Raw genomic sequence first — 27,563 nt, 5'->3', positions numbered from 1 at the left:
TAGTAATGGAGCTGGGGCTTCAACCTGCTGTGAGAATGGCACATCAGGTAGTCTGTGAACTTAAGTTTCCTCATCTGTCAACAGGGGTTCTTTCGGGTTGGCTGTTACAAGAAAGTATAAGAGGGTGCCTTTACAGCACTGGGCACAACTGGAGCTGTTATTATTGCTAAAGCAAAGCTATAAACAGGAAAACACTGGAACCTTATGAACTTCTATACAGCAATATTACTGAGAAAACAGGCTGAGTTTCCCTGGGAAACTTAGAGAAAATGTTATTTGAAAATAATTGGTCTGGGCATGGTGGCTCATGCTGAGGCTGAGGTGGGTGGATCGCTTGAGGTCACAAGTTCGAGACCAGCCCAGCCAACATGGCAAAACCCCTTCTCTACTAAAACATAAAAATTAGCTGGGCGTGGTAGTGGGTGCCTGTAATCCCAGCTACTGGGGAGGCTGAGGCAGGAGAATTGCTTGAACCTGGGAGGCGGAGGTTGCAATGAGCCGGGATCACGCCACTGCACTCCAGCCTGGGTGACAGAGCAAGACTCTGTCTCAGAAAAAAAACAAGGAAAAAGCTGTGAATTATTGTGGCCTGGGATTCAGTATGGCTTGGGGAATTGTGTTTTTATTGAAGGCAGGCCCCTCCCACATTTCAGAATGTTTCCAGAGCTGGTGGGGGAGATGGCCTGGTCCCTGGGGCGCCGTGGCTGGTAGGTGACTTGCTGTGAGCCCCAGCTGTGGGTCAGATTGGAGTTGGGCCTGGCCTGTTATGGAAAGAGAGAACATGATTGACTTGTGATGCTCTAGAGGGGAGGAGAGACCTGAGAGGCATGGGGCACAGCATCTGCTTGGGCACCATGGTTTGATGAGCCTCATTTTCCACTGGGGTCACCTGGTACGGTGAGGACCAACAGCAAAGTCACTCAGGAATTATTCCTTTAATTGGAACCTTTCCTCATCAACAAAGACCCACTTAGAGTGACCTGCCTCTGTATTTGTCTTTTTTTTTTTGAGATGGAGTCTCACTCTGTTGCCCAGACTGGCACAGTCTCGGCTCACTGCAACCTCCGCCTCCTGGCTTCAAGCAATTCTCCTGCCTCAACTTCCCGAGTAGCCAGGATTACAGGCGCCCGCCACCACGCCCAGCTAATTTTTGTATTTTTAGTAGAGACAGGTTTTCACCATGTTGGCCAGGATGGTCTCAAACTCCTGACCTAACATGATCCGCCCACCTCGGCCTCCCAGTTGCTGGGATTACAGGTGTGAGCCACTGCGCCTGGCCTGGCCGTGCATTTAGTTGTCGTTGTTAATTGTCTGTCTGTTGGGGGGATCGAGGACTCCACACTGGGCACAGTGGGAAGGAAAGAAAGAGGGACACAAAGAGAGGCCTTGAATGATAAGCAAGCGAAATCATTGAGTTGTTGGAAGGAGGGGCCTGTAAGCGGCCTGCAGGCATGGAGCTGGTGCAGGCATCTGCTCTTGGCCTGTGACTCCTGTGATGGTTCCTTTCGTGTCAGGGAGAGTGGCCTGCATGTGGCCATAAATGGCTGGCAAGCAGCTTCCACGTAGGGCTTTCTGTCAGCAGCCTTGCTCCCTGAGACAGCTTGTGGATGTGTATCTCTAGGTTACCGCCATCATCACCACATATACTTAGGACTTGTGTGATCGAGTTCTTTTTGAGCAGCTTATTTGAACGTAACCTGCAGAGTTAAAATGCATTTGGCATCTTTCTTAATGAGAGATCAAAAATATTTTGACTTGGTGTTACTGTGGTACCTACAGTTCTTGTTTCCTTTTTTTGGATGTAAGAGTGTGTTTGTGACTAGGTGAGAAATCCCCTGAAATGACTGAGAATTGGGACTTCAGTTCTTTCCTGATTATAATTTCTAATGGCAGTAGAGATCAGAAGGGATTTAGGGTTTTTACAGAAGTCACAGGATAACATTATGAGGAATGACGGCCCGTCATGGAAATAGATTTCATCGTGTCTCTTAGGATGAGGGGAATGGCTTGCTGCCTGAAAGATGTGTTTTGGCATGTTCCCCTAAGTAATATGTGAATGTACATTTTGGAAATAATGGAATCTTACAAGTAGCCATTGAAATTTTTTTCCTGAAATACCTAAAATACTTTGTGCTAGAACTGATAAAGAACAAAATTTAAAACAGCTGTTGATATGCCGATCACCTCAGAAAGCAGTTACTGATGGAGAGTGCCTTCCCAGGAGGTTTCCCGCTCTGTCTCCTCCAGGTCAGAAGCAGATTTTCATCCCTGCCACGTGGCCAGAGAAGAGCGGGGTCTGTGTGTTAAAGTTGAGCATCAAATGCAGCTCATCTGTCTCTTCTTGTGTATAATTCAAGAAGCCATGATCATTACTAGTTTGAATCATTCTTTGGCCAGAAAGTTAAAAATTGAGCTATATTTTTGGTCAGGGAATGTAATTACAGCTCTCACCCTCTTAAAGATAATTTGCTGGACATGAGCCACCAAAAAGCATTAAGAAACTAGTGTGTTGAGAGGTGGGCCAATAGAAATCAGCATGTCCATGAATTTTTTTCCCTGTCCTGTCTTCAAGAAGTGGGTGGTCCCCAGAAGCATTTCAGTCCTCAGATCATGATAGGAAAAACAGTGCAGCCAGGAGCAGACCTCACTGGGCTGGTCACCAGAAATTTTTCTGACCATTCAGCAGGCGCATTTTAGTAAAAATTGCTGCGTTGATAATGGGATCATCAACGGAGACAGTTTACTTAAACAAACAAAAACAGGTCTCTAGATGAGAGCATCAAGTGTGTTGGGATAAAAGAGAGTGATTATGTGTGCATGTGTGTGCGCCTGCGTGTGTGCGTGTGTGTGTCAGACTACAGACCTTAAATACAATTGAAAATTTCAAAAGCAAGAAGCTTCTGTGCAGCAGCATAAAATCCACATTTCCCCGAGTCAGGGACAACATCAAGAGAAAGGTGAGAACTGAGGGCTAAAACCCAGGAGCTGAGTTTTAAAAAGAGATACCTTATTCTGTATTTTTAATATTTAGTGTCTGAGTTGAACTTGTCACAATGTTTTAAAATTATCTCCTGAATACCTAAAAAGCAACAGATTCTTTTGATGCTGTAAAGAACAACGAATGCTCTTTCGTGGGCATTTGACAACCTCACGGGCTGGGCGTTGCCACTGCCATTCCTCTCGTTTATCCCTCCATCAGGTGATGGACGTTTGGTTTCCCCCACTTTTTGGCTATTATGAATGATGCCACTATGATCATTAATGTACAAGTTTGTGTAGACAGATGTTTCCATTTCTCTTGAATACATGTGTGAAAGTTTAAGTATAAATGTTTAAATTTTGATGAAGGCCAATTTATATACATTTTACAATTTGTGCTTATGATGTCACATCTAATCATTGCCTACTTCAAGGTCATGAAGATTTACTTTTCTAGGAACTGCTTAATTTTAGCTCTGAGGCATATGATCTGTTTTGAGTTGATTTTGTATGGGATGTGAAGTAGGGCTTATACACATTTTAAACTCCAGTATTTACCCACATGTGGTTGTCTACTTGTATAAGAATTCATTCAAATCTCTTGATTGTCTCCTACTTTGTATTGGTATTTCTTGGTAGGTTTACTTTCTACGTGCATCTAATTGATGCTCATCAGTTTTGTATCATGGTTTGCTTTGTAATTACCACTGTTCATGTACATATAGTCTAGGATTTGCCTTTAGAGTCTTCCCACATGTAGTGTGGAACCTCGTGGGCTGCTTTATTTAATTCTGGAATATGACAATTTCATGGATAAAATAATATATTTTCCTTCACAAGCCACTTTAAGATTCAAGAGAAGTATAATAGAACTTCCCTGTTTCCTTAGACGGACTCTGCAAGTCCAGGACTGGCCAGTACAGCTGCTGTCACAAAGCCTTTGCTCTGCAGGCGGAGCCTTCCTCAGAGCCTGCTTCCTGCTGGCTTTCCTCGGCTCTGTCAGGCTGTTTGTCAGAGCACATTCAGAAGCCTGAGGGGCTCCTGGGGAACAGCACAGTTGGCCGCCAGGCTCATGTTTGCCTATGTGTGTGTGTGAGTTGATACTGAGATTGAGAGCTGATAGTCACAGGAAGGGTGAAGTGATAGTCCACATTCTTTAAGGAGGACAGGCTAGAAATGGAACTTTAAAAAAAATTAAAATTGTCACAGTTGTCTGGTTATTTGCAAAACTTGTTTCAGTGAAACGCATCTTCATACCTTTTTTTTCTTTTCTTTTTTTTTTTTTTTGAGACAGAGTCTCACTCTGTTGCCTAGGCTGGAGTGCAGTGGTGCGATCTCAGCTCATTGCAACCTCTGCCTCCTGGGTTCAAACAATTCTTGTGCCTTAGCGTCCCCAGTAGCTGGGATTACAGGCGTGCACCACCACGCCTGGCTAATTTTTGTATTTATTAGAGATCGGGTTTCACCATGTTGGCCAGGTTGGTCTCGAACTCCCGACCTCAGGTGATCTTCCTGCCTTGGCCTCCCAAAGTGCTGGCATTACAGTCATGAGCCACCACGCCTGGCCGATAACATTTCTTGAACTTGTTAGGGTGCTACTTTTATAATAAAAGCAAGTGGTGAAAATGTGCTTTTAAAATGTGCTTTCTCCTCTTATTCTTAATTATCATTCTGAGTGATGGAGGTGTCTCCATTTCTTGGGCATCGTCTGCAGGGCTGGAGCTGGCTCATGGACTCGAGGCCCCCACTCACCCAGTGAGGCCACTCTTGTTGTGTCGGCTGGCAGCAGGTACAGAGCTGGGGGCTAGGGCTTTGTGTTTGAGTAACCTTATCAGGGACTTCCAGGGCAAGGTTACTTCTTATATTGAGCTTAAGGGTTTGTACACATAATCATTGTAGCATCCAGATTAATTGATTTCCTTTGCAGTATAAAGTTTTTCCACAAAAAAAGTTCACACGTTTTTTTTTTTAGAGGCGGTTCAGTGTTTTGTTATATTGCAGTGCTGCTGTGTGCTCAGGACCATAGGTGTTCAGGACTGTCCTGCATATACTGTTGTTTATAGACTGCTTCTTTGCACATACAGTCTTTACCTTGTCAAAAGTAGATATTTTACGCTGCTCCTTGCAAATATTTTTACCAGTTTACAGTATGCCTAGTTATGGATGAATAGTTTCTTATGGCCGTTCAGTGTTATATTGTTTTGCTCACTGTTACTGTGCAGCTGTTAAGCATTTATAGTGGTAAACCTTTTCTTTTCATGGAGGATTGTACTTAAAAGATGCCTTGTTGATGGATCTTAGTTTAACACCTGGCCTCTCAGAAATAGGTTCCTTTACTATTCTCAGCAGACAGTGCTTCTCTGTATTTGCGTTTATTTGCAAACCTGGAGAGTATTTATTCTGAGATAGAATAGATTAATGTCATAAAAGTTCGCTCTCCTTCCCCGAGAACTTGGTTTAGTCATGTGCGCGCTTTCTTAGTTTGCTTCACTGTTGCTGTGGTGAGATCAACAGTCTAAATCAATATAGTCATATTACAGAAAATGTGGAAATTGAAATTACCTACTAACAAAAGCTGGTGTTTTGATTCACTTGATTTCCATCTTAATGAGTGTTTTAATAATCTTGTGATTATCTGTAGGACATAGTTTGGCTGTTCCTTTACTGCCTAATGTTGTACCATGATCTTCTCCCATGATCTTCTCCCATGTTGTTAAGTAATACTAAATACTATTAAGTGAATCTACCTTGGTTTTCTTGTAACCACCATTTTACTATTATTGGCTCTTTGTAATTTTGCAAGTACATGTAATTTTGTGCCAGCATATATTAGGCATGAATTTGGGGTGGCGCAACCAGGGTTTATCTCCTTGGGCTGGATTCCTAGAGCCGGAATTTTGGGCTTAGAGGGATAAACCTGCAGTCTCTGCTCAGACTTTGTTTTTATGGAGACTGTTTCCTTCAACAGGAGATCCCTTCCTGCCTCTAATATTGCAGGTTCATTTCTTCATCAACACAGACCTGATGTCTGGATGTGATGCTTAACTCTATCTCCAGTCCTCATATTGGAAACAGAAGCTTATTTTACATCCCAGCCCTTTTAGCAAGCAGTCTTCTTAAGAGATTCTTTATGCAGAACCCTGTGCAGAGCATGGTTGCAGCTCTGTAGACATACTAGTGTGTAAGAACACGCTTCACAATAGACACAAAAGAAGAGCCGTTGTGGGTAGGATTGTAGGCTACTTCCCCTTTTGTTCTTACAATTTTCTGTAATGTTCTTTTCTTTTCATTATGTTTTTAAAGGGGAGGGCTTTTCTAAATTGACTTGAATGGGTGAAACAGAACAAGCCTCCTGAGAACACCTTTGTGAGCAGAGCACTGATTATCTATTGATGCATCTCATGAAAAAAATTTACCTTGTTTAAATTATAGCAATTGAAAGTCAGCCCTTGTATGAAGTGTGCCATGCAGGTGCTTGAATGCCTCCCCTTCCCCGCCGAGACATGGCTGCTCTGGGGTGTGGGCACAGGGGAGTGCTTCCTCTGCAGAAGCTGCTCAGGGTACACTGAGGGGCTCCTAAGGAGGCCTATGGGCAGGGGTGGGGTGTCTTGTGAAAACTTCAAACAGGCAGAGAAAATGAGTTATTTACAGTGAAATTATCTGGAGCTTTTGACAGTTTATTGCCTTTTTGAACAGGGTTATGGGGAGACAGGGTTTCGCTTGCCCCTCTTCCAGGCTGGAGTGCAGTGGCATGACCTTGACTCACTGCAGCCTTGGCCTCCTGGACTCCAGCAATGCTCCTGCCTCAGCCTCCTGAGTAGCTGGGATGTACCACCACCCCCAGCTACTTTTTTTCTTTTCTTTTTTTTTTTTTTAAGTGGAGACAGGGTCTGGTCTGTGTTACCCAGGCTGGTCTGAAACTCATGGGCTCAAGGGATCCTCCTGCCTCAGCCTCCCAGACGGCTAGGATTACAGGTGTGAGCCACCGACTCCAGCCCTTTTTTGCAGTTTTGACTTAAAAATAACCTTTTTTTCTCTCATGAAATGACCATTACAGCTCATAGGCCATTTACTAGCTCGTTCGTCATTCTGTTATGTCAACCATAGCTGCCTGTAACCCACACTTTTCATATTGCAGCTAGTACAGTTTGTGAAATATAACTTCAAGATTTACAAATTAATGTCCTAGGATCTTAGATTTTACAACAAACGCGTAGACATGAATGGTGTTTGATTTGGGTTGGCCTCAAGTTTGCAAATTTTATGAAAGATCCCAGGTTGAAATGAGAGTGGCTTGCTTCAGCCTTTGGAAAAGAAAACACTGGGCAAAGTGAGCCCACTCCACTTACTTAAAGAAACTTAGAACTAATGTGAATGAACTATTAATTAACCTCTATTTACATCCACCAGGCTTACTTGAAATATGCCTTGGTCATATGTGCATGTAATGATTACTGCCTAGCGGGGAAAAGCTGGTGTCCTTTGTTGTTGCCGTGTAAGTGTTGAGCAGGTGGTTGTCCGCTTCATTGAAAAGAGCCTGACTGGACCAACAATGGGGAATGCAGATTTGGAGCTTTCTTGACATTGGCCTGTTTTTCCCCCTGTAGGAGAACTGCGACACATCACCAAGCTGAAGCCCTGGAGCCTCTTTGATGTACTTGTGGAAAAGTATGGCTGGCCCCATGAAGATGCTGCACAGTTTACAGATTTCCTGATCCCGATGTTAGAAATGGTTCCAGAAAAACGAGCCTCAGCTGGCGAATGCCTTCGGCATCCTTGGTTGAATTCTTAGCAAATTCTACCAATATTGCATTCTGAGCTAGCAAATGTTCCCAGTACATTGGACCTAAACGGTGACTCTCATTCTTTAACAGGATTACAAGTGAGCTGGCTTCATCCTCAGACCTTTATTTTGCTTTGAGGTACTGTTGTTTGACATTTTGCTTTTTGTGCACTGTGATCCTGGGGAAGGGTAGTCTTTTGTCTTCAGCTAAGTAGTTTACTGACCATTTTCTTCTGGAAACAATAACATGTCTCTAAGCATTGTTTCTTGTGTTGTGTGACATTCAAATGTCCTTTTTTTGAATGAAAAATACTTTCCCTTTGTGTTTTGGCAGGTTTTGTAACTATTTATGAAGAAATATTTTAGCTGAGTACTATATAATTTACAATCTTAAGAAATTATCAAGTTGGAACCAAGAAATAGCAAGGAAATGTACAATTTTATCTTCTGGCAAAGGGACATCATTCCTGTATTATAGTGTATGTAAATGCACCCTGTAAATGTTACTTTCCATTAAATATGGGAGGGGGACTCAAATTTCAGAAAAGCTACCAAGTCTTGAGTGCTTTGTAGCCTATGTTGCATGTAGCAGACTTTAACTGCTCCAAGGAGTTGTGCAAACTTTTCATTCCATAACAGTCTTTTCACATTGGATTTTAAACAAAGTGGCTCTGGGTTGTAAGATGTCATTCTCTATATGGCACTTTAAAGGAAGAAAATATATGCTTCTCATTCTAAAATATGCATTATAATTTAGCAGTCCCATTTGTATTTTTGCATATTTTTAAAAGTACTTTTAAAGAAGAGCAATTTCCCTTTAAAAATGTGACGGCTCAGTACCATGTCATGTTGCCTCCTCTGGGCGCTGTAAGTTAAGCTCTACATAGATTAAATTGGAAAAGAGAAACGTGTTCATTGTGTGGAATGAAAAAATACGTATATTTTTCGAAAAGCATGATCATGCTTGTCTAGAACACAAGGTGTGGTATATACAATTTGCAGTGCAGTGGGCAGAATACTCCTCACAGCTCAAAGGTAACAGTGATCACATTCATTCCATAGGTAGCTTTACGTGTGGCTACAACAAATTTTACTAGCTTTTTCATTGTCTTTCCATAAAATGAAGTTGAGAAAATGATTTTCCCTTTGCAGGTTGCACACAGTTTTGTTTATGCATTTCCTTAAAATTAATTGTAGACTCCAGGACACAAACCATAGTAGGCAATACAATTTTAGAATGTAATATATAGAGGTATATTTAGCCTCTTTTAGACGTCAGTGGATTGAATGTCTTTTTATTTTAAATTTTACATTCATTAAGGTGCCTCGTTTTTGACTTTGTCCATTAACATTTATCCATATGCCTTTGCAATAACTAGATTGTGAAAAGCTAACAAGTGTTGTAACAATAATCCATTGTTTGAGGTGCTTGCAGTTGTCTTAAAAATTAAAGTGTTTCGGTTTTTTTTTTTCCAGACATTGCCTTGGTCATTGCCCTATAAATGATAGAATCAATGAACATTTGCTATCAGAGTAGTGTCACTAAAACTAAATACCAGCATTCCTGTTGCAGCAGATGTAGTTGTAGAACATGCATTAAGGCTTATTATAAGGAAATCATTTATTATTTTTTAAGGGCAGAAGGGATTTAGGAGAAAAGCTACAGTATAGATTGATTCTCTAGAATTTCAGTGATCTCTTTTCATCCATGGTTCATCAAAAACATACTGACTGCATTTGTTTGATCATTGCAAACTTAAAACAGCATTTGCTGTTAGGAAACAAGACACATAACCCTCTTAGGAATTACCATTACATCTCATACCACAGTGAGGCAGAATGGATCATTCATTCATTTCTTTATGAAATGTGCATGCTAAGTTTTTCTAATAAGGCTGTAGGTTTCCATGTAAATTCTATGATAGATAGTGGCTGTAGACTGGTGATAACCATCCATGATTTCTGTAAGAAACATCCTTACAAGAACCATAGAGCACAATTTATTTCTTCCCTAAGGGTAAAAGGATTTTTATCAGGGTGATAGTATACTTGAATGAAATTTGTCTAATGCAGTTTTTGCTCATGTTGGAAAATAAACTAGATTATAAATTTTTACAGGTGTGTCCCTTATGATACAACAGCCTAGAACAGTTGTTCTAGAAGGAATATACATTTGTATTAGGCATAATACGGTTTTATCAGATTCTTAGCGGCTTGTTGATAAAGAATGCACAAAAACTAAATGAGAACCACTGGTTATGCTAAACATTCTAACTAGCTCTCTAACTTTAGTTGAATGTCCTGTCTTTTCCTTTCTGTAGTCCATGTGAAATCTTCATGGAAAATGACAAGCAGTGGATCACATATATGTTTATAGCAGATACAGGAGCTGGCTATCTGGAAATTGGCAGACAGAACTGCCCAAAGGCAGAGAAAAGGTGGATATAAGATCTGCAAAAAGTCATAAACTTTTTAGGTGAAAACTGATTTACTGACTTGCTTCTTCCCATACCTGGACCACACATAACTAGTTACCAGGATAAAGTAAGGAAACTTTACACTGGAGTAGAGAACTTCAGTTTCTATCCGTAGTTCAGATTATTTCCTAAATTCTCCTTTTTTCTCCCCCTTTTAAATAAGTTGAATGAAATTTTGGTGGAAGACCATATTTGAGAATATATACTTCATCAAGAAATCAAATAAGATTCTGCAGTTCACACAAAAGCTTCTGTATGCATATTTCTGTAGTAGGCACATTTCAAGCCAGTGAAGAATTTAAACTGCTTAGAAGGACAGACTTTTTAAGAAGAATATTTATATTTCACACACTAGTTACCTTTATTCTGTTTGAAACTATCAGGATAGATGATGTAAAACTGTTTCTTCTCAAATGTTTCTTTACTATAAATACCATACACAGAATTTTGTTGGACAAATCGAGGATGGCAAACTTGGCCTATATTCTTCTAAAAATTTCAAGCTGATTAGGATTGAGCCCTAAATGAGCTGCGTTAATGTACCATTGTTAGCTAATTTTCAAAAGGAAGTAGAAATTCAAAGTGTGAAAACATGACTGAAGGAGGTCACTCAGTCATTTTAGTGTTTACTCTCTCTGATGCACAGAATTTGTATCCTGTGCCAAATTATGTCAGGTAATTAGATGATGGAAAATGTGTTGATAAACAGTATCATTATTATTGGATGTACTTACTGAATCCTCCTCAGAGGTAGAATACAAAGGCTGGAAAATTTTAATTTTTCCAAGATTATAACTAGTATTTTATATTTTAGCAATAAAAACGTTCACTTAAGAGGCCGTTTTCATTTCACTGAGAGATCTAGGAATAATGCCTTTTTTCTTTAGTTTTGTACACCCAAGACAAGTTTTCCTGTTTTGGGCAAACTACTCATATTTTCAAACAGTTGTTGCACACTGTATTCAAGAACTACTGTAATGCATTAGTGGTCTGGATTCATTTTGTATGATGCCACATCCTTAATTGACCCAGCACGATCATTTCAGTAGTTTCCTATGGCTCCTGCAAAAATGCAAACAGAAACCACTGCAGGAACAACCCCTTGCTGCCTCCTGTTGCTGAGGTAGTAGTTGCTGAAGAAAATTGAAGGCTCCTTACAAACTATATCTGAAAACTAGAACTTCTGTAGAAACACACAGACCCCGATCTTAGAAGTTGTACAGGACAATTTGGTAAAACTGACATAATTGTGATTTATTAACATGAATTAAAATGCCCAACCAGTGCTTCAATGTGACAGTATATTTAAAATAAAAAAGAAATTAAAGGTCATATACTGTACTACTTTCACAAAGATCACACAGTTTTGCAAAAGACTTGTCATATGTACAATGCTATATATCAAATGAGAAAAGCTGTAAGCAATTATATACGCAAAAGAAATGCAGTATTTACAGTTTGTCAGGAGACACTAGAAATCATCTATACATTAAATTACATTTTGCTTGCAAATAACTGGTAAAACAAAAATGAGCCATGTCCACACCAAAATATAAAAATCTGTATTGCATTTTTATACCTAAGATGCATTCACAGAACTGCTGCTGACAGGAAAGGGAAGAAAAGAAAATCCTCATAGTGCCATTACTTAGCTGAGTACTTAATGTGTATGTATAAAATAATAGAACATTCACTAAATGAATTTAACTGCAACAATAAAATTTAAAGATCATACAGCATCAAATCAGCATCAGATCTGCCAGAAAAAAACAGCTGGAATGTTCACTTACAAAATAAAGATACCTAATACTGGCTTAACAGCACATTTTTTAAAGGAATTTCAAAAAGCAAAAATGAGAAAAATACAATGAAAGAGCACTGGTGTTTTTTATACAAAGATTCATGTACAAGCTTTAAAAAGTACCTTAACAGGTACATATGAAATATACAGTTTATCTTACAGAACATTTAAAAAAATGTTTTTGGAGTCCATTTTAATGCCACCCTGACCCATGGTAATTGTTTTGAAATGTTGGTGGCACCTGTGCTCTGTGAATTGGAATTTGTCCAGGCACTGGAGATGCCTGCTGAGGTCCTTGAACCCCATGTGGCAGGGCCACAGAGCCAGGATGAGGACAGAACCCTGAAGCAGTAGGTGTTGGAATACTGTTTGGTCCTTGGGGCTGGAGATGAGGACCTGTGACAGGTAATGGACAATGTGGCCCTGTTCCAGAAGGCTGGTGCTGGGGTCCCGGTCCCAAAGTGGTATGATGTGTAGCTTGTGAGGGATACGGTGGTACAGCTGGATGAGCACTCGAAGGAAAAAGTGGAGGTCCTTGATGAGGTGGGTGGTGTAAGGCTTGAGCTGATGTGGTATGATGCCCAGAAGCCAAAACACTGGAAGGTGGCGGCGGAGGGGGTGGTGGGGGTGCTGAATTTACAACATGCTGGTGTTGTGCTTGTAGACCTTGGAGTCCTGTGGAAGGATGGGGTGGCGGATGGTGATGAGGGGCAGGACCGGGAGGGGGTGGGGGTGGGGGTAAGTGGTGTCCAGCAGTTTGAGAATGAATATGCGACCCAGGGGTGACCGCATGAACAGGCCCTACTACATGTGCTACAGAGTGTTGCTGATGGGAATTCGGCTGTTGTACAAGGTGCGGTCCTGGAGCAGGCGGTGGTGGAGGAGGAGGGGGGACTACAGCAGCAGCAGTTTGATGGTGAATGGTAGGGTTCTGAGAGGGCAAAAAATGCCCTGGAGTCACATGATGTCCTGGAACTGTTTGCTGGCTTGTGGTGCCAGGAAGTGCTTGATTTGGTCCTGATGTAAACACAGTTTGTTGAGAAAGACTACCTTTGAGCTGATTATAATTCTGAAAGTTTGCAGAGGGCTGCTGGTTTTGATAGTAAGACGAAGAAGAAGGAGGTGGAGGAGGTGGAGGGGGTGGTGCCGTGCTGTTCAGACTTTGTTGGTTAAACTGACTGTATGCTGCTGCAGATTGTCCTGAGGGTGTCTGTGTAAATAATGTTCCAGAAGTTGCCTGCTGAGTATTGGCTTGAAGGTTCTGTGCTGCTGGATAAAAGTTTCTCTGAGGCTCTCGCTGAGGTGTTCCAACTTGAGGTGACTGTGAATGATGAGGCCTGTAGGGAGATCCTAACTGCTGTGAAGGAGGCTTTGGTGAAAGATAACCATGCTGTACAGGTGTGTGAGGCGTGGATGACTTTGGAGGATTTTCTAGGTGAGGTGATGGAGGACAGTGCAACTTTGTTGGTGCAGAAGGCAGCTTTTGTGAAAGTTGCTCAGATGAATTACGAACGTGTGTCTGAGGAGGGTGATTCTTTGAAAGTGCTTGGCTGTTACTTGACAGCTGTTTTTGTTGGAGCTCTGTTTTTAGGTGAACACCGTTTTCAGCTTCGGATGCAGTAACTGTGGAGTCCCATTGGGGATCTGGTTTTGTGAATATTTTCCCGTGTGCTTGAGCAGGAATTACAGATCCAGGTGAACCAGGCTATGAAGAAAAAACAAATTACATATATTTAAGGAACATTTTGTGTACCTTGAGGTTTATTCTCGTTGGTATTTAATACTACCTAAATATTAATTTTAATGAGGGGCAGGAAATAACATCCTGGATATGTCAGTTATGGAGGCTTGGGATGTTAAAAAGCCAATATTTTTCAGTTGTTCCAAACAGTTCTGAGAGTGAGCTTAAAGTGAATTCTCTGGGTTAATTTTTATTGAAGACAAGTTGAGGAAATAATTTTCTTTAACTTTACTCTGCCTTTTTACCCCTAAGCAATGAAACCTGTTTTTGAGCCTTACTCTGAAAGAACTTCAATAGCAAGTTTCAATTTTATAATTGAAATTTCTATACCCAACTTAAGGATAAATTGATTTGGGTAAATAAACTTGCTCCCTCAAACCATTTTGATTTTTAATACCTTTTCATTTTCCTTATACACTGTTCAGATATAAATAAACCAATATAAGACTGTTTAAATGTCTATCATCAAAGAAAGATAAATCTCAGATTCCTTGTCTTTAGTTTCCAATGATACACATGCCATGCTACATTATTACATCTTGATGATCCAGGATAAAGATGTCATTCCTTTTAAATGATAAAACGTCCTTTTGTTTTTAGATAATTGGCTGGTTAAGAATTTCATTACAAGGCTATGAATTTCCTAGGCACCACTAGAATAGAGGTGGAACATTTGAAGAAAATGTAAGCTGTTGAAGTGTGCTTAGAAAACCTGAATGTTTGGTCAGAGTTATCCATCACATGTTCAGTGAGAGAGAACAAAGAAAGTAGTAAACACAATTGAGTATGTCCGACAGGAAAAGTGTCCGGAAGTCACAAATTGATACTTGATATGGCTGAAAAACACTGCATATTATAACCATCAGCTTTTCTGCACTCAACCTAAAGTCCTTTGGAACCCATTGAAAGGTCAATATTATTAAAGGTCAATATTATTACCTTGCTCATTTTTGAAGGACTTTTACAAGTATTTTGAGAAGTATCTGGGGATGGACATTGACTTGTAGTTGTGGGTTCTGGATTTTCAGGATCAGGGTCTATAAAGCAGAAGAAACCTATAGTAAGTGTAAAATTACACAATAAACACTGTTTTAACACCACAAAGCAGCATACATTCTACTATCCAAACCAACTTTTTATAAAGGCTCTCTTTTGTCTGATTTTAAAATGTGTTAAAGAATAACATTATCGGTCATCTGCTTACTGACCTTCCATAAGTTCACTGAAAGAAGGGACTGGGCCCTTAGCTTGCAACTGGGGAATGTGATTTGAATGAGATGAAGGTGAAGACTGAACATGACTCGGTGAACATGAGACACATGGTGATTCTCCCCCTAGAGATGAAGCAGAGCAGACCCAAAGAGAACATTAGAGCTGCAAAGAACGAGGATGCAGATTGATTAACTGACTCCACTTTCTGGTGAAGGAACAAGCTCACTTACCACTATCTTTATCTTTTCGGTGATCGCTGAGAAGTAAAGCTCTCTGATAACTCCTTTCTCTGACTTGTTCCACTGAAGTTGAGGCAGTCCTTTAAAAGAAAAATCACATTATCCTCTATTGAAAGAAAGTACTGCTAGCTACATTCTTTGTTGATTCATAGTCAACATGTACTGTCAGACCAAGGCTTTTGATCTACTGGGAAAATACTCTGGTGTTAACCTTTGAAAATAGTTAATCTTGGCAGGGCACGGTGGCTCACGCCTGTAATCCCAGCACTTTGGGAGGCCAAGGTGGGCAGATTACGAGGTCAGGAGTTCGAGACCAGCCTGGCCAGCATGGTGAAACCCCGTCTCTACTAAAAATACAAAAAAAAAAATTAGCCAGGCATGGTGGCGGGCGCCTGTAGTCCCAGCTACTTGGGAAGCTGAGGCAGGAGAATCGCTTGAACGCGGGAGGTGGAGTTTGCAGTGAGCTGAGATCATGCCACTGCACTCCAGCCTGGACAACAGAGCAAGACTCCATCTCAAAAAAAAAAAAAAAAAGTTCTCTTATTTTGCTGACTGCTCCCAGAACTGAGATGATTATCCTTATTTGAAGGACTCAATTCCTTTGTCTCCAGCAATTTATTGGTGAAAAGAAGGCAAGGAGTTGAAGATAATGTATTAACATTCAGAATGTCATTTTTTTTTTTGGTTACCAAAGGTACCAAAACATGCCCCTAACAAACTGCTATCAGGATTGCATGCTTTCAGGTGGAAAGGGGACCAAGGAGCAAAGTGAGTGTGGCCGCCTGCCATTTGCCATGATCCATCCTATATGCAGCTGCTCCTATTCCTTCTGAAGAAGCACTAACCCTGGTTGTTCTTTCAAGGTAACTGGTAGGGGTTATAAAGGAAGTCTGCAGAATTGTTGACTCTGATAAAAATTCTTTGGAGAGGATATTTGTGTGTAAAGAATGAATAAATTACCAAGGAATAAATACAATCAACATTTAACAACACAGGCCATACAGAGCTGGCTTAAAATCCTATTAGCAGAGAGAATCTTTTAAAATTGTGACCACAAAGCACAATCAGCTTAGCCTTGGGAGAACAACAAATAGGAAGAATACTTGAACAAAAGCTTGTGTTTTCCAGAGTAGCAATACTTCATATGGGCTTACCATTGAACTTCTGGTTCATTCTTCTCACTGGCAGTAGCATCCTTAACAGGGCAGTTATTGCTAGTTTCTTCAGAAGTGGCATTATAAACCGTAGCTGGTGTTGGTAAAGGTAGGCTAGCAGTGTGTTCCACCTGCTCCCCATTCTCATTACTGCTGGCACAGCCATCACCATTGTTGCTCAAGCTTCCACTTGCATGGGGTGATACACTAATGAGTGGAAAGTTCTCTGTCTTAGAGCCACTTTTCCTAGCTTCACGTTGTCTCTTACGGTATTCTAATAGAGAAACCTTAAGAAAGAAAGATAAGAAAAAGCAAATCTTTTATTCTTGTTTTTTATGTCAGAATCAATGCATTCTTTCTTTGTCTAGAGAATTACTATATTTACATTAGGAAAATTATTTTAATTGATTCTGAACAAATAATTAACAATTATCAAATGCCTACTATATTCCAGGCATTGTACTTAGATGATTTACATACATTATCTCATTTATCCTCACAACAACCCTAAGAAATAGGTATATTATCATCCCCATTTTATAGATGAGGAAATTGAGTAACTCACTCACTCAAGGTCACACAGCTGGTGAGTGTTGGAGCCGGGATTCGAACCTAGGTCTTACTTGAAAGCCCGTGCTCTTTCCACTATACTACATTGCTTCCCACAAAGTTGCCAACTGGACTCTGTTATAAAAATTAAAAGCACACATCACGAAAATTCTTGGACTTGCAAAGCAATAAGCCTACTAACAAAGTAAGTGCTATAGTTTTTTTCTTTTGAAATAAGGCATTCTAATTATCTCAGTACATCTGCCAACCAAATAATGGGAAATCAGGGAACTGAATATTTAATACATAACTATTAGTAAAATAAAAACACTTACATCCATGGCCTAAATACTATAGATGTTATAGATGAGGAAAGAGGCATTTCCTCTATACACAGGTGTTTGCTCAATGTACAATAAAGGTAATAACACAAATATTCAAGTCTGTGTTTTTGGTTGGGGAGTGCCTAGTTTTAAAAAATACTCATTTGGTGAAATAAATCATCTTGAGATTTCTCTGAAACCATGTACTTACAAGGATTTCCCATATTAGTAGAATTTTTTACTTTTCTGTAAACATTTTCTAATTAAGCCAGCATTTACAAAAGGTTTAAAAATATAAAAATGTAACTTTCATAACTAAATTAAGAATGCCTTACATAATACATCTAACTACCAATTCCCCTCAGTAGTAATATGAAAAAAAACTATTAAAAAGACTATAAATTGTTAAATTTGTAACCTTTTTCTTTTGTGGTGGATTCTGGGGTGTGCAACTCCCGTCGATCAAATTGTCATTAACAGTCCGTCCGAAACCAGATACAAGCCCATCTTCGGAAGTACAAAACACAGTTGTTTCCATAAACATGCCTCTAGTATCATCCTGCATCAGGCACTTTGACTCACTTATTCGGAAGCCTCCTCCAACCTCCAACTGATGCGAGGGTGTCAGGTCCCTCAAGTTGGAGTTCACTGAGAAGTTAACTCCTGTTCTGTCAGGGCTCTTTACCCAGGAAGAATATATTGTGCCCCGTCCAGAGTGAGTCGAGTCCAGTTGGCTGTTGGGCTCAGCCCTGTCATGTGCAGGCGCTTCCAGGGTTTTATGTAGGGCAGTTGGCTCAACCGCATCGAGTCCCAGCTGAAGGTCTGACATCGGTTCCTTTTCTCCAGGGCACTGCCTGTTGACTTCAGTCCTACTCCTAGGGCTCATATAACCAATAGTCTTTATTTCTTGCAGACCCAGTTCAGTTAAATTAGAATTTCTAAAAGGCCCCAATGTTAACATGGTTGAAGATCTGTCATATCCCTGTTTACAAATTAAAAAAAAAAAAATTATACAAATGATCACATCTTGGGACTGTTTATTTCAAAATTTACTAGTAATTTAAGCAAAACAATCTAATAGGAAAAAACTACCAATTCACCCTTTTTAAGTTAACTTCTTACCTCTTGACTATAAGTGCGTCTCTTTATTTCTGGAGAACTTTCTGGGGAAGAAATATTCTGTATATAAAGAATTAGAATTGAAAATTTAAAAATATGTAAGTATATCCATAATAATTATAGAAACGAAAACAAAATGAAAAAATACACAGACTTTGGTTTTAGATCTTGCTTCCTATTTCCATTCCCCAAATAAGACTGCTTTAAAATCAATTTGATACATACATTTAGTCTACTGTGTATATCAGTAAGATGAAAGTTATGCTCATTTTAGTAAAAATAAAAACATCTAAATTCATATAAATGAATGTTTCTGATTTTCAGTTTCTTACAACCTGTTTCTGTATTCTCAGCACACTAGTTGTTAAAGGAGGGGAAAGCGCTCTTAAAAGAAATCCCATCCCCCCAGGTGTTGAATTTTTTTTTTCTCCATTAAAATTTCTCACCTCAAAGTGCATGGTATTTCCTGGTGTACCAGGAGTTACTGGGGTAACTGGTGAATATATGGGTTTATAACCATTTCTACAAGTTTCATCATCTGATTTTATCCGTGGAGGCGTGGCAAAAGATGGGTCCATAGGAGTAATATCGGTGTGAGTTGGTGTAGCATACGGGGAAGGAGTAGGTGTGGAGGTTTCTGAGTAAACCGAATCTAGCAACTGATAAAATCTTCGTTTTTTTAGTGGTGTAGTTAAATCTGTTGGTGAAATAATAATCTGTAAGAAATTACGCTGTTGCTATTTGTTAAAATCTGTTTATGTCACATTCTGGGAAAGATAAAATATAAACAATGGCAGTTACGACTTTTACCCCAAAACTAAATTTCAAGGTTTTTAAAAAAATGGTACTAACATGAAGCAGTGCCCCCGCTCCCTCCCCAATTAACAAGCATTACCTTGCCTGGAGGGATTATAGGCGTAGGGGTCTCAAAGTATCTTACAAGTACTGATGTTACTTTAACTGATTTGTAAGAGTCCTTGTCTGTCTGAAAAGCAGCCAGTCCAAAAGCCTTTAAAAATTCATAAACCCCAACATACATGATATTATGAACTGGTATCTTCAGCCAAAAAATACAAAGGACAGAAAAGAGAAAATCTATACAACAATGTGCTTCTCTTCTAAAGTGCATACCAGTAACTAGAATATGCCTGTTATAAAGCTATATATATGCCTTGCCACATTTCTCAAACTAAAACAATTCTGAAAAAAATTCTACCTGGAAGGGAACAGCTGTCATTTAATAGTAGTGGACTTTTGTTTTCACCATTGACTGCAGGACTTCTGGATCTTTCTTGACAGGGTGAATTAAATCTATGTAAAATTGCTGAATTTTCTTCTTCCAGAGCTTGTTTCAACCATCGCTGAATGAAACAGAATACATGAATGAATAGGAATCAGTTTGTACCTGTTTAGCCTGTAAATACAGAGCTGATTCCAAAAGCATTTCACTACCATGGATGGTAGTAAGGAATGAGTTGGCATTTGGCTCATTCTACATTTTTACTTCCAAAGAAAAGTTTACCTTCTTGCATGAACCAGAAATGTTTTCAGTAGGTTCTTTTCTTCTCCTTTTTTCTGAAAGGAATGGTGAAGTAAATCTAATATAATGCTTAGGAGTAGAGTATACATGGGGGCTGTAAGTGAGACCTGGTAAAGAATTGAGTTGTGTAGCTAACACTTCAGGATCTGTAGTTATGCGTAGAGGCCTTTCTGAAAGGCCATCTGAAGGTTTTCCTGTCTTCTCATTCTTCTCACTTAACCATTCATTGACCAAGTGCTAGAGAAAAGAAAAAATTTGGATCATTATATATGTAATTCCAAATTCTATTGAATATTTTAGTATCAGATTTGAAATTGGTGTATTACCTAAAATGATCAATTGGGTAATTTAAATCATTCATATATGATCAAAATATCAGTATGTCCTTTTACATTTCCTTGGTTATCTACTGTTATTCTGAAACTTTTTACCCAATTATGTTGTAGAACCAAACATGTGGTTGCTTTTTAAATATTTATATTACATGAAATTTATATTACTTTTTTTTTTTGAGACAAGATCTCTTGTCATCAGGCTGGAGTGCAGTGGTGCAGTCTCGGCTTACTGAAGCCTCCGCCTCCAGGGCTCAGGTGATCCCTCCACTGCAGCCTCCCGAGTAGCTGGGACAAGGTGCTCACCACCACGCCTGGCTAATTTTAAAAATATTTTCTAGAGACAAGGTCCGCTCTATTGCCCAGGCTGGTCTCAACCCCTGGTCTCAAGCAATCCTCCTGCCTCAGCCTTGGAAATTGCTGAGTTTACAGGTGTGAGCCACCGTGTCCAGCCAAGCTTTTTAATATAGTTACAACTAGAGACATGTCAGTACCATTTTATTAAACACACTAAATTTAGGTTTACTACTGCTTCTATTATAGGTATAAAATGTTCCATCTGTTAGAAAAATCTGATTTTAGGCAGTATTTTCCTACGCTAGCTGGAGATGAGGACAGTGCATAGTACTTTTTCTGAGAAAGGGTGAGTTGCCCAGGCTGGAGTGCAGTGGCTTGATCATGGCTCACTGTAGCCTCAACCTCCTGGGCTCAAGTCATCCTACCACCTTAGCCTCCCAAATAGCTGGGACTACAGGTGTGCACCACCATGCCCAGCTAATTTTTTTGTTTTTAATTTTCTGTAGAGACAGGGTCTTGTTATGTTGCCCAGGCTGGTTTTGAACTCCTGGGCTCAAGTGATCCTCCCTCCTTAGCCTCCCCAAATGTTGGGATTGCAGGCATCAGCCACCACATCTGGCTCATGATACATATATATTTAAAAGTCACCATTGACAATCACTGATTTAAGGGGTTTGGAATATATCTTAAGGTTCTTCTGCTTTGAAAATTTTCATAGTCGTTAATTCTGCTGATTCTCTGATCTACAACATACATAATACAGTCTTTATTGGCTGAAGTATAAATTACTACTTCATATTGTTATCTAGTTGGCAAATGATATTTTAATTTATAAGTATAAATTTAACTTATAGAAAATGTGGCCGGGTGTGGTGGCTCACGCATGTAATCCAAGCACTTTGGGAGGCCAAGGCAGGTGGATCAGAAGGTCAGGAGATGGAGACTATCCTGGCCAACATGGTGAAACCCTGTTTCTACTAAAATACAAAAAAATTAGCCAAGTATGGTGGTGTGCGCCTGTAGTCCAGCTACTCTGGAGGCTGAGGCAGGAGAAGCACTTGAACCCGGGAGGTGGAGGTTGCAGTGAGCAGAGATGACGCCACTGCACTCCAGCGTGGGCAACAGAGCGCGACTCCATCTCAAAAAAAAAAAAAAAAGAAAATGTACAGAACTTAGTATATATAAATATAGACATGTATACACACTCACACACACATAAACACATTTTAAAAATCTACCCGTCCTTAGGTAACCACTATAAACATTTTAGCATCTTTTCTGTCCCTCTATGTATACAGAACTCCATTCCTAGGACAGCACTAGAATGCAGTCTGGAGTCTGGTCATGGAGTCTGAAGCCAGACTGCCAGGAGGGTGAATCCTGGCTTCGCCATTTACACTGTGACCATGAGCAAGTTAAGTAACTTTTTTATACCTCTATCTGTAAAAGAAGGGTTGTGATAGAACCTAGTTCTATAAATAGGATTGTTGTGAAGATTAAAAGTTCAATAACATACATAAAGCTCTTAGTATTGTAATGAATGAGGCCTTTAGGGGAAATCATGATAATTTGGTACTCTGTCAAACAGTATACTGTTTAAAATAACAAAATCTGCAGGCAAAAGAGGCTTTTTAAGAGAATCAGATAGGATGTAGAAGCCTACATCTCAGACCAAGGATTTAAATAAATTTATAGTACCACAACTTTGTTAAAAGTTTAATAAAGCCTAGGGATTATGTCATATTTGTAATTGAGAAAGTAGTTTCACTTCTTTTAAGCCTGAGGTTTTTTCCTTTTCACTTTACAAAGTTAGAATTTTTTGTCCATTGTTACAGGCAAATATTGGATTGCTTAAGCTATGGTGGTGCAGTAAGGAGAGCCCAGACTTTGAATTAGAAACAACTGTGTTTAGATTGTCTCTAATGAAACCTGTGACTTTGGCAAGTAAATTATTTAATTTGTGCTATTAAAATACAATCCTGGGTTCATACTAGAATTTTACTAAACGTACATGTCATGGTTTAGCAGTATGCCTACAAACTGTACCGAATTAGGTAAGAACAAAGACAGAATAAATGAAATTTCAAAGTAAAGTATGTGAGAAGTATACATTCGTGATCTACCCCTAAACAGTATAAGGATTACCATACTTTAATATCTCTGCCCCAATCTGCTGTACTCTAGTCAGAGTGGGAGATAAAGAGCAGCTTCATTTAGGATGTTCTGTTATTTCTGATCTGAAAAAGCTCAGGTTGTTTCCCGTAATTGCTTAAGTCTGACAGTAGTGTTTTAAAGATTTTTATTAATAATTACACCTAAAACTACTCTTTCTTATAAATTTTCATAGTACATTCTGAGGAAATCAACAATTTCTTCACATTTAATTCTTATAATCTACCTATACAATGAAATTATAAAAATATAAATAAAGGATAACACATCTAAAACCAGTTTCAGAGAAGTATATATTTTGTACATAAAGTAGACAAACTTAAAGAAATCATGAATTGCAATACTAAAACGTCCTGATAAACTGAATGTAACTTTATCTTCACAGTAATGCAAACATTTATATTAATTTTACAGTTCTGGGATTCTCATTCTTATTTTAAAAATCTGCAAGTATAAAAACTGCATCTTATTCTATTCATTATGAGATCTTAAAAATCCAGTTTTTAAAACACCAATATAACTAATATAAGAAACTGTTAGAAAAACAGTTCTTACATTCATTAGAATCATACCTTCTTTGTTTTGGGGTACTTTGTAGGACATTTACTAAGTGCTGGAACTTCAGTTTCAGTAATTATTTCTGCTAGTGCAGTTTCAGTTTCTGGTTCTATTGTAAGTACAGTATTTTCAATATCATTTTGTTGTGAAGTAACTTCTATATCAGGAGAAGATGGCTGGATATCCGAACACATGCTGACAGTTCTGTGTCTCCGACGCTGCTGTCCAATGTGAGTCCTACTCCGAGAAAAACTTTTCCTCTGTTTAGTTCTATTTACTTTGGCAGGGGTTGGCTTGCTAGCATTTTCTTCTTTTGCTTGTTCCTAATTCAAAATACAACCAAATGGAGCTTTTTATACTACATATAAAGTTTAAATATAATAGCATTAATCTACTTCAGAAGCCAACTTTCCAGAATTTATGAATTCTGTTATAAAGAACAGAAATAATATATAGTCTTAGCTCAAACTGAAACTCCCATAGAATCTGAAACATGCTATTAAAAAGCTAATAGACATTATTTTAAATTCCTTATAAGTAATTAATGCAAGTATAGAAATTTTATTTGAAAGTGTTTAAGAAAATAAAACTAGACCTGAATAAGTAATACCTGAATAACTTCAGCATCACTGACAATCTGTGTATCTTTACATTCAGTTTTAACTTCAGTTTTGGCTGTGCTGATCCTTTCCAAAGCTTGTTCTCTTCTTTTCTCTCTCTTTTCAAGTCTGGCAAAAGCTTGCAAAATTGCTTCCATTTTTCTTTCTTCTCTTGTCTATGAAATATAAAATTTAAGTGACATCATAAATATCATTGCTCAAAAGTAAAATTAAGTCCAAATGTTTGTGATAAATTTAAAAAATAATTGCTATGATACTATTAGCAAACTACTTCTATTATTGGTGGATATGGGGAGAAAAAACATTTCTGTTCATTCAGGACCTTTCATAATTCCCATCATCTTGGTAAGCCCTGTTATTACAAGTATTTCATGAAGGAAACACTTGGATGATTGAGTGTTAATGATAAGGGTAAAACAAAGCAAAAAAAAGCCTCAAAAATTACCTTGTTTTACCAAACCGAAAATCTTTTCTCTTAATAATACAGAAACCAGCCTTTTAAGAAAAGATCCAAAATCCCTAAGGTAATGATATGCTGAAAAGGTAAAATTCATATGGACTTGAGTGAGTATATTATTGACATACTGCAGCAGGATGTTGTGAGGTAAAGTCTTGCATTTAAAAATTACAACTGTTATTTGGTAAGTATCTCTGTGACTCCAGGCAAGTTAACCTTTCTGAGACAGTAAGATGTGGGTAATAAAACTTGCACTTCTCTGAGTTGTTATTTGGTTCCAACAGAAAATGTGAGGTTTTCAAACAGTAGTTGGAAAATTGTAGGCATTCCGTATGTTAATTATTATTTCTACTTTAGCCTCTCGCCCTCCATTGTAATTCTTATAAGGTATTCCTCTACCTTCTGCTCTTCCTGTCTTACACTGACAATTCAAGACAGGGACTGAGAAACAGCCAAGTGTTCCTTTGAGCATCAGTTCTCTATCCAAAGAGAACATTAAGAGCAAGACCCAGAGCCTTCACCAGTGGGCCTGGCAGATGCTTCAGCTCTAAACCAGAACCAGGAACCACATCCATCAACTGTCCAGTTCTTCAAATGAAAAGAACCAGGTCCTGAGGCTCAGATCCATTTGTCTTTCCTCCTTTATTACCATCGATGTGAGGAAGAAAGATCAGAAACTCAAGGTCTGGAGGCCATAGTCTTCTCAATATTGGAGCTCTAGTTCTACTAATTACCAGCAGAGATTCAAACCTCAAGATACCTACACTTTGGAAACTACTGTTTACCCATTCCTATATTTTTTGTTGTTGTTGTTACACTCAGCAAGGGAACAAAATATTATGTCAACAAAAGTAATACTACTTATAAGTTTCTAATTTGTTACAGCAAATTGTCATATTGCAAACATGACTCTGAGGAAACAGGTCCAAAGAGGTAAGGTTCTTTGTTCATGGATTACATATCTGCATCTCACTTCTCCTAGCCTAGGGTGGGCAAACACTAAAATAGCACATGCAAAAGATGGTTCTACTTGTTCACTGGAACTGAAAGTTTTACATCTGAGTTCTTTTCTTAGAAAATTCCTTATTTTGGGGCTTTTAAATTACCTTTACCCCTTTTTGTCGTGTGGTTCTCTGTAAAACTTTTTATCAGGGCTTCTCTAAAACCCTGAATTTAGAAAAGGAGAAATTTGGAGTAACTAAAAAGATCATTTTCCCAAACTGCGCTTTACCTGATGAACCTGGTTGGAGGGGAGGGATTAATTACTATGGTTATTTCTTTTCAAAAAAAAATGAAGAATTTGGGGAAAGTACATTTTCCAACTTGTCTTGGCAGAAATCACTGTATGTGTAAAAGAAAAAACTACCCACAAGGCGGGCCCCCAAGGAAGATGTTTTCTGTAGTATGATTATCCTGGGTGTTCTAAGGTAAATATGAATTTATGCCAAAAGAGTCTGACATAGTCCAGTATTTTTTTGTTTTGGATAGTAGGAATAAGGGTCACAGATAAAACTATGATATAAACATTCAATTAAAAAAACTCCCCTGTAAACACTACAGCTAATTTATAGTCAGAGCAAAATCCTGTATTTAGAGATGGTTCATAATCTAGAGTTGATCAGGATCTTAAAAAATAATGTGGTCCAATACTGCTGAAGAAACCAAAGCCCATGTGTATTAAGTGACTCATTCAAAAGCAGAGCCATAATTATTATGCAGGTTTCCTGGCTCCTAATTTACTCTTCTTTCCAATTACTGCCACTACGTAAAGCAAAACCCTTCCTACATTACTACAGCTGGGTAAGAATAAAGCTGAAAGCACTAAACATTTCCTAACAGCTTTAAACCTAACTTTATCTTAAAATACACAAATATTTTGAAATATAAACAAACATGCCTGATTTTCTACATTTATTTTAAATTTCTTAAAGGTCATATGTCATTCAGCTTTTCTAGTCACCCACGGTACATTCTTTGACACAGGCATGTATATAGTACATATTTAAAGACAAAATTTGCCACCCATTTTATAGCTGTAACTGAAAAACAAGTTTTATTCTTCGAGGTAGTTACAGCTGACTATCTAGAGATGGAGAAATTAGGAGTCCTAATTGACCCCAGCAGACTTTCCATAGTCCCTAACACCTGTGCTATGTAATCTAAACTTGATAGATTTCCCATGAAATCTATACATTATTTTTATGACATGTATCTTAGTTTATGGTTTTACAAGAGTAAATATAGAGGACTGTAATTTCCTATAAGCAGTCTGCTTAGTAATACCCCATCATAAAGCAAGACCCCCATCTCCACAAAAAAATTTAGGCCAGGTGCAGTGGCTTAAACGCCTCTAATCTCAGCACTTTGGGAGGCCGAGGCGGATGGATCATGAGGTCAAGAGATTGAGACCATCCTGGCTAATACAGTGAAACCCTGTCTACTAGTGGCGTGGCGCCTGTAGTCCCAGCTACTCAGGAGGTTGGGGCAGGAGAATCGCTTGAACCTGGGAGGTGGAGGTTGCAGTGAGCTGAGATTGTGCCACTGCACTCCAGCCAGGTGACAAAGCGAGACTCTGTCTCAGGAAAAAAAAAAAAAAAAAAAAAAAAAAAAAATTTACATTAGTGGAACATGGTGGCATGCGCCTGTAGTTCAGGCTACTCCAGACACTGAGGGAGGAGGATTGCTTGAGTCCAGGAGTTGGAGGCTGCGGTGAGCTATTGATCACACCAGTGCACTCCAGCTTGGACAACAGAGCGAGGCCCTGTCTTTATCTAAAAAAAAAATAGGAAAAGGAAAGCCAGAGCCCACCTACAAAATCACCCTATCCTTTGGTCTTGAAATAGAGAAATTAAATGATTCCTTGCTCAAAAAAAGTGTTACCCTTTTATATAACAAAGATTAACTTATAAATCCAAAAAGATGGGTAAGATTATCTGTTACCAATAAAAATCATTCCAAAATAACATGTATGACTTGTGTGGTGTCTCCATTTCCTCTATCATGTGATTGAATTTATACTCACGGCACTCTTTATTATTTTGATACTCGTTTGTCATTCCCTCTACCCCATTCTCTACGAAAGCTTCTCCAGAGCAGTGACCTTGCCTTCTTTGTTCATCTGATATTTCAAATGGCAAGCTCTCACATTTTTGTTAAATGAGTAAGAACTATGTGTACATTATGTCAAGCACATATCACTGTTACTTGAAG

The 27,563-nt window shown here is 38.9% G+C and overlaps 2 protein-coding genes across 18 annotated transcripts in view; one reads left to right on the top strand and one right to left on the bottom strand.

Moving 5' to 3' along the window:
• SRPK2 (SRSF protein kinase 2) overlaps window positions 1-9,239 on the top strand; it is a 287,057-nt gene extending 277,818 nt beyond the window's left edge. For all 15 annotated transcript variants that reach the window (XM_007982492.3, XM_038004326.2, XM_007982496.3 and 12 more), the window contains one exon: window positions 7,587-9,239. In XM_007982492.3, coding sequence (XP_007980683.1) covers window positions 7,587-7,771 — 185 coding nt within the window. In that variant the 3' untranslated portion in view covers window positions 7,772-9,239. The remainder of the gene's footprint in view (window positions 1-7,586) is intronic.
• Window positions 9,240-11,467: 2,228 nt separating this feature from the next.
• The window catches only part of KMT2E (lysine methyltransferase 2E (inactive)), a 99,431-nt gene continuing 83,335 nt past the window's right edge, over window positions 11,468-27,563 (bottom strand). For all 3 annotated transcript variants that reach the window (XM_007982484.3, XM_007982486.3, XM_007982490.3), the window contains 12 exons: window positions 23,887-24,051; window positions 23,291-23,599; window positions 19,900-20,154; window positions 19,594-19,738; window positions 18,824-19,074; window positions 18,381-18,437; window positions 17,677-18,240; window positions 16,387-16,673; window positions 15,224-15,312; window positions 14,990-15,115; window positions 14,721-14,818; window positions 11,468-13,745 (listed from right to left, as the gene is read on the bottom strand). In XM_007982484.3, the coding sequence (XP_007980675.1) occupies window positions 12,234-13,745; window positions 14,721-14,818; window positions 14,990-15,115; window positions 15,224-15,312; window positions 16,387-16,673; window positions 17,677-18,240; window positions 18,381-18,437; window positions 18,824-19,074; window positions 19,594-19,738; window positions 19,900-20,154; window positions 23,291-23,599; window positions 23,887-24,051 (3,858 nt within the window). In that variant the 3' untranslated portion in view covers window positions 11,468-12,233. The remainder of the gene's footprint in view (window positions 13,746-14,720; window positions 14,819-14,989; window positions 15,116-15,223; window positions 15,313-16,386; window positions 16,674-17,676; window positions 18,241-18,380; window positions 18,438-18,823; window positions 19,075-19,593; window positions 19,739-19,899; window positions 20,155-23,290; window positions 23,600-23,886; window positions 24,052-27,563) is intronic.

This window comes from Chlorocebus sabaeus, chromosome 21 (genome assembly GCF_047675955.1).
Source record: "Chlorocebus sabaeus isolate Y175 chromosome 21, mChlSab1.0.hap1, whole genome shotgun sequence".
NCBI lineage: Eukaryota > Metazoa > Chordata > Mammalia > Primates > Cercopithecidae > Chlorocebus > Chlorocebus sabaeus.
Note: the sequence above shows the minus strand (reverse complement) of the source record. Positions and strands in the feature narration are given on the sequence as shown.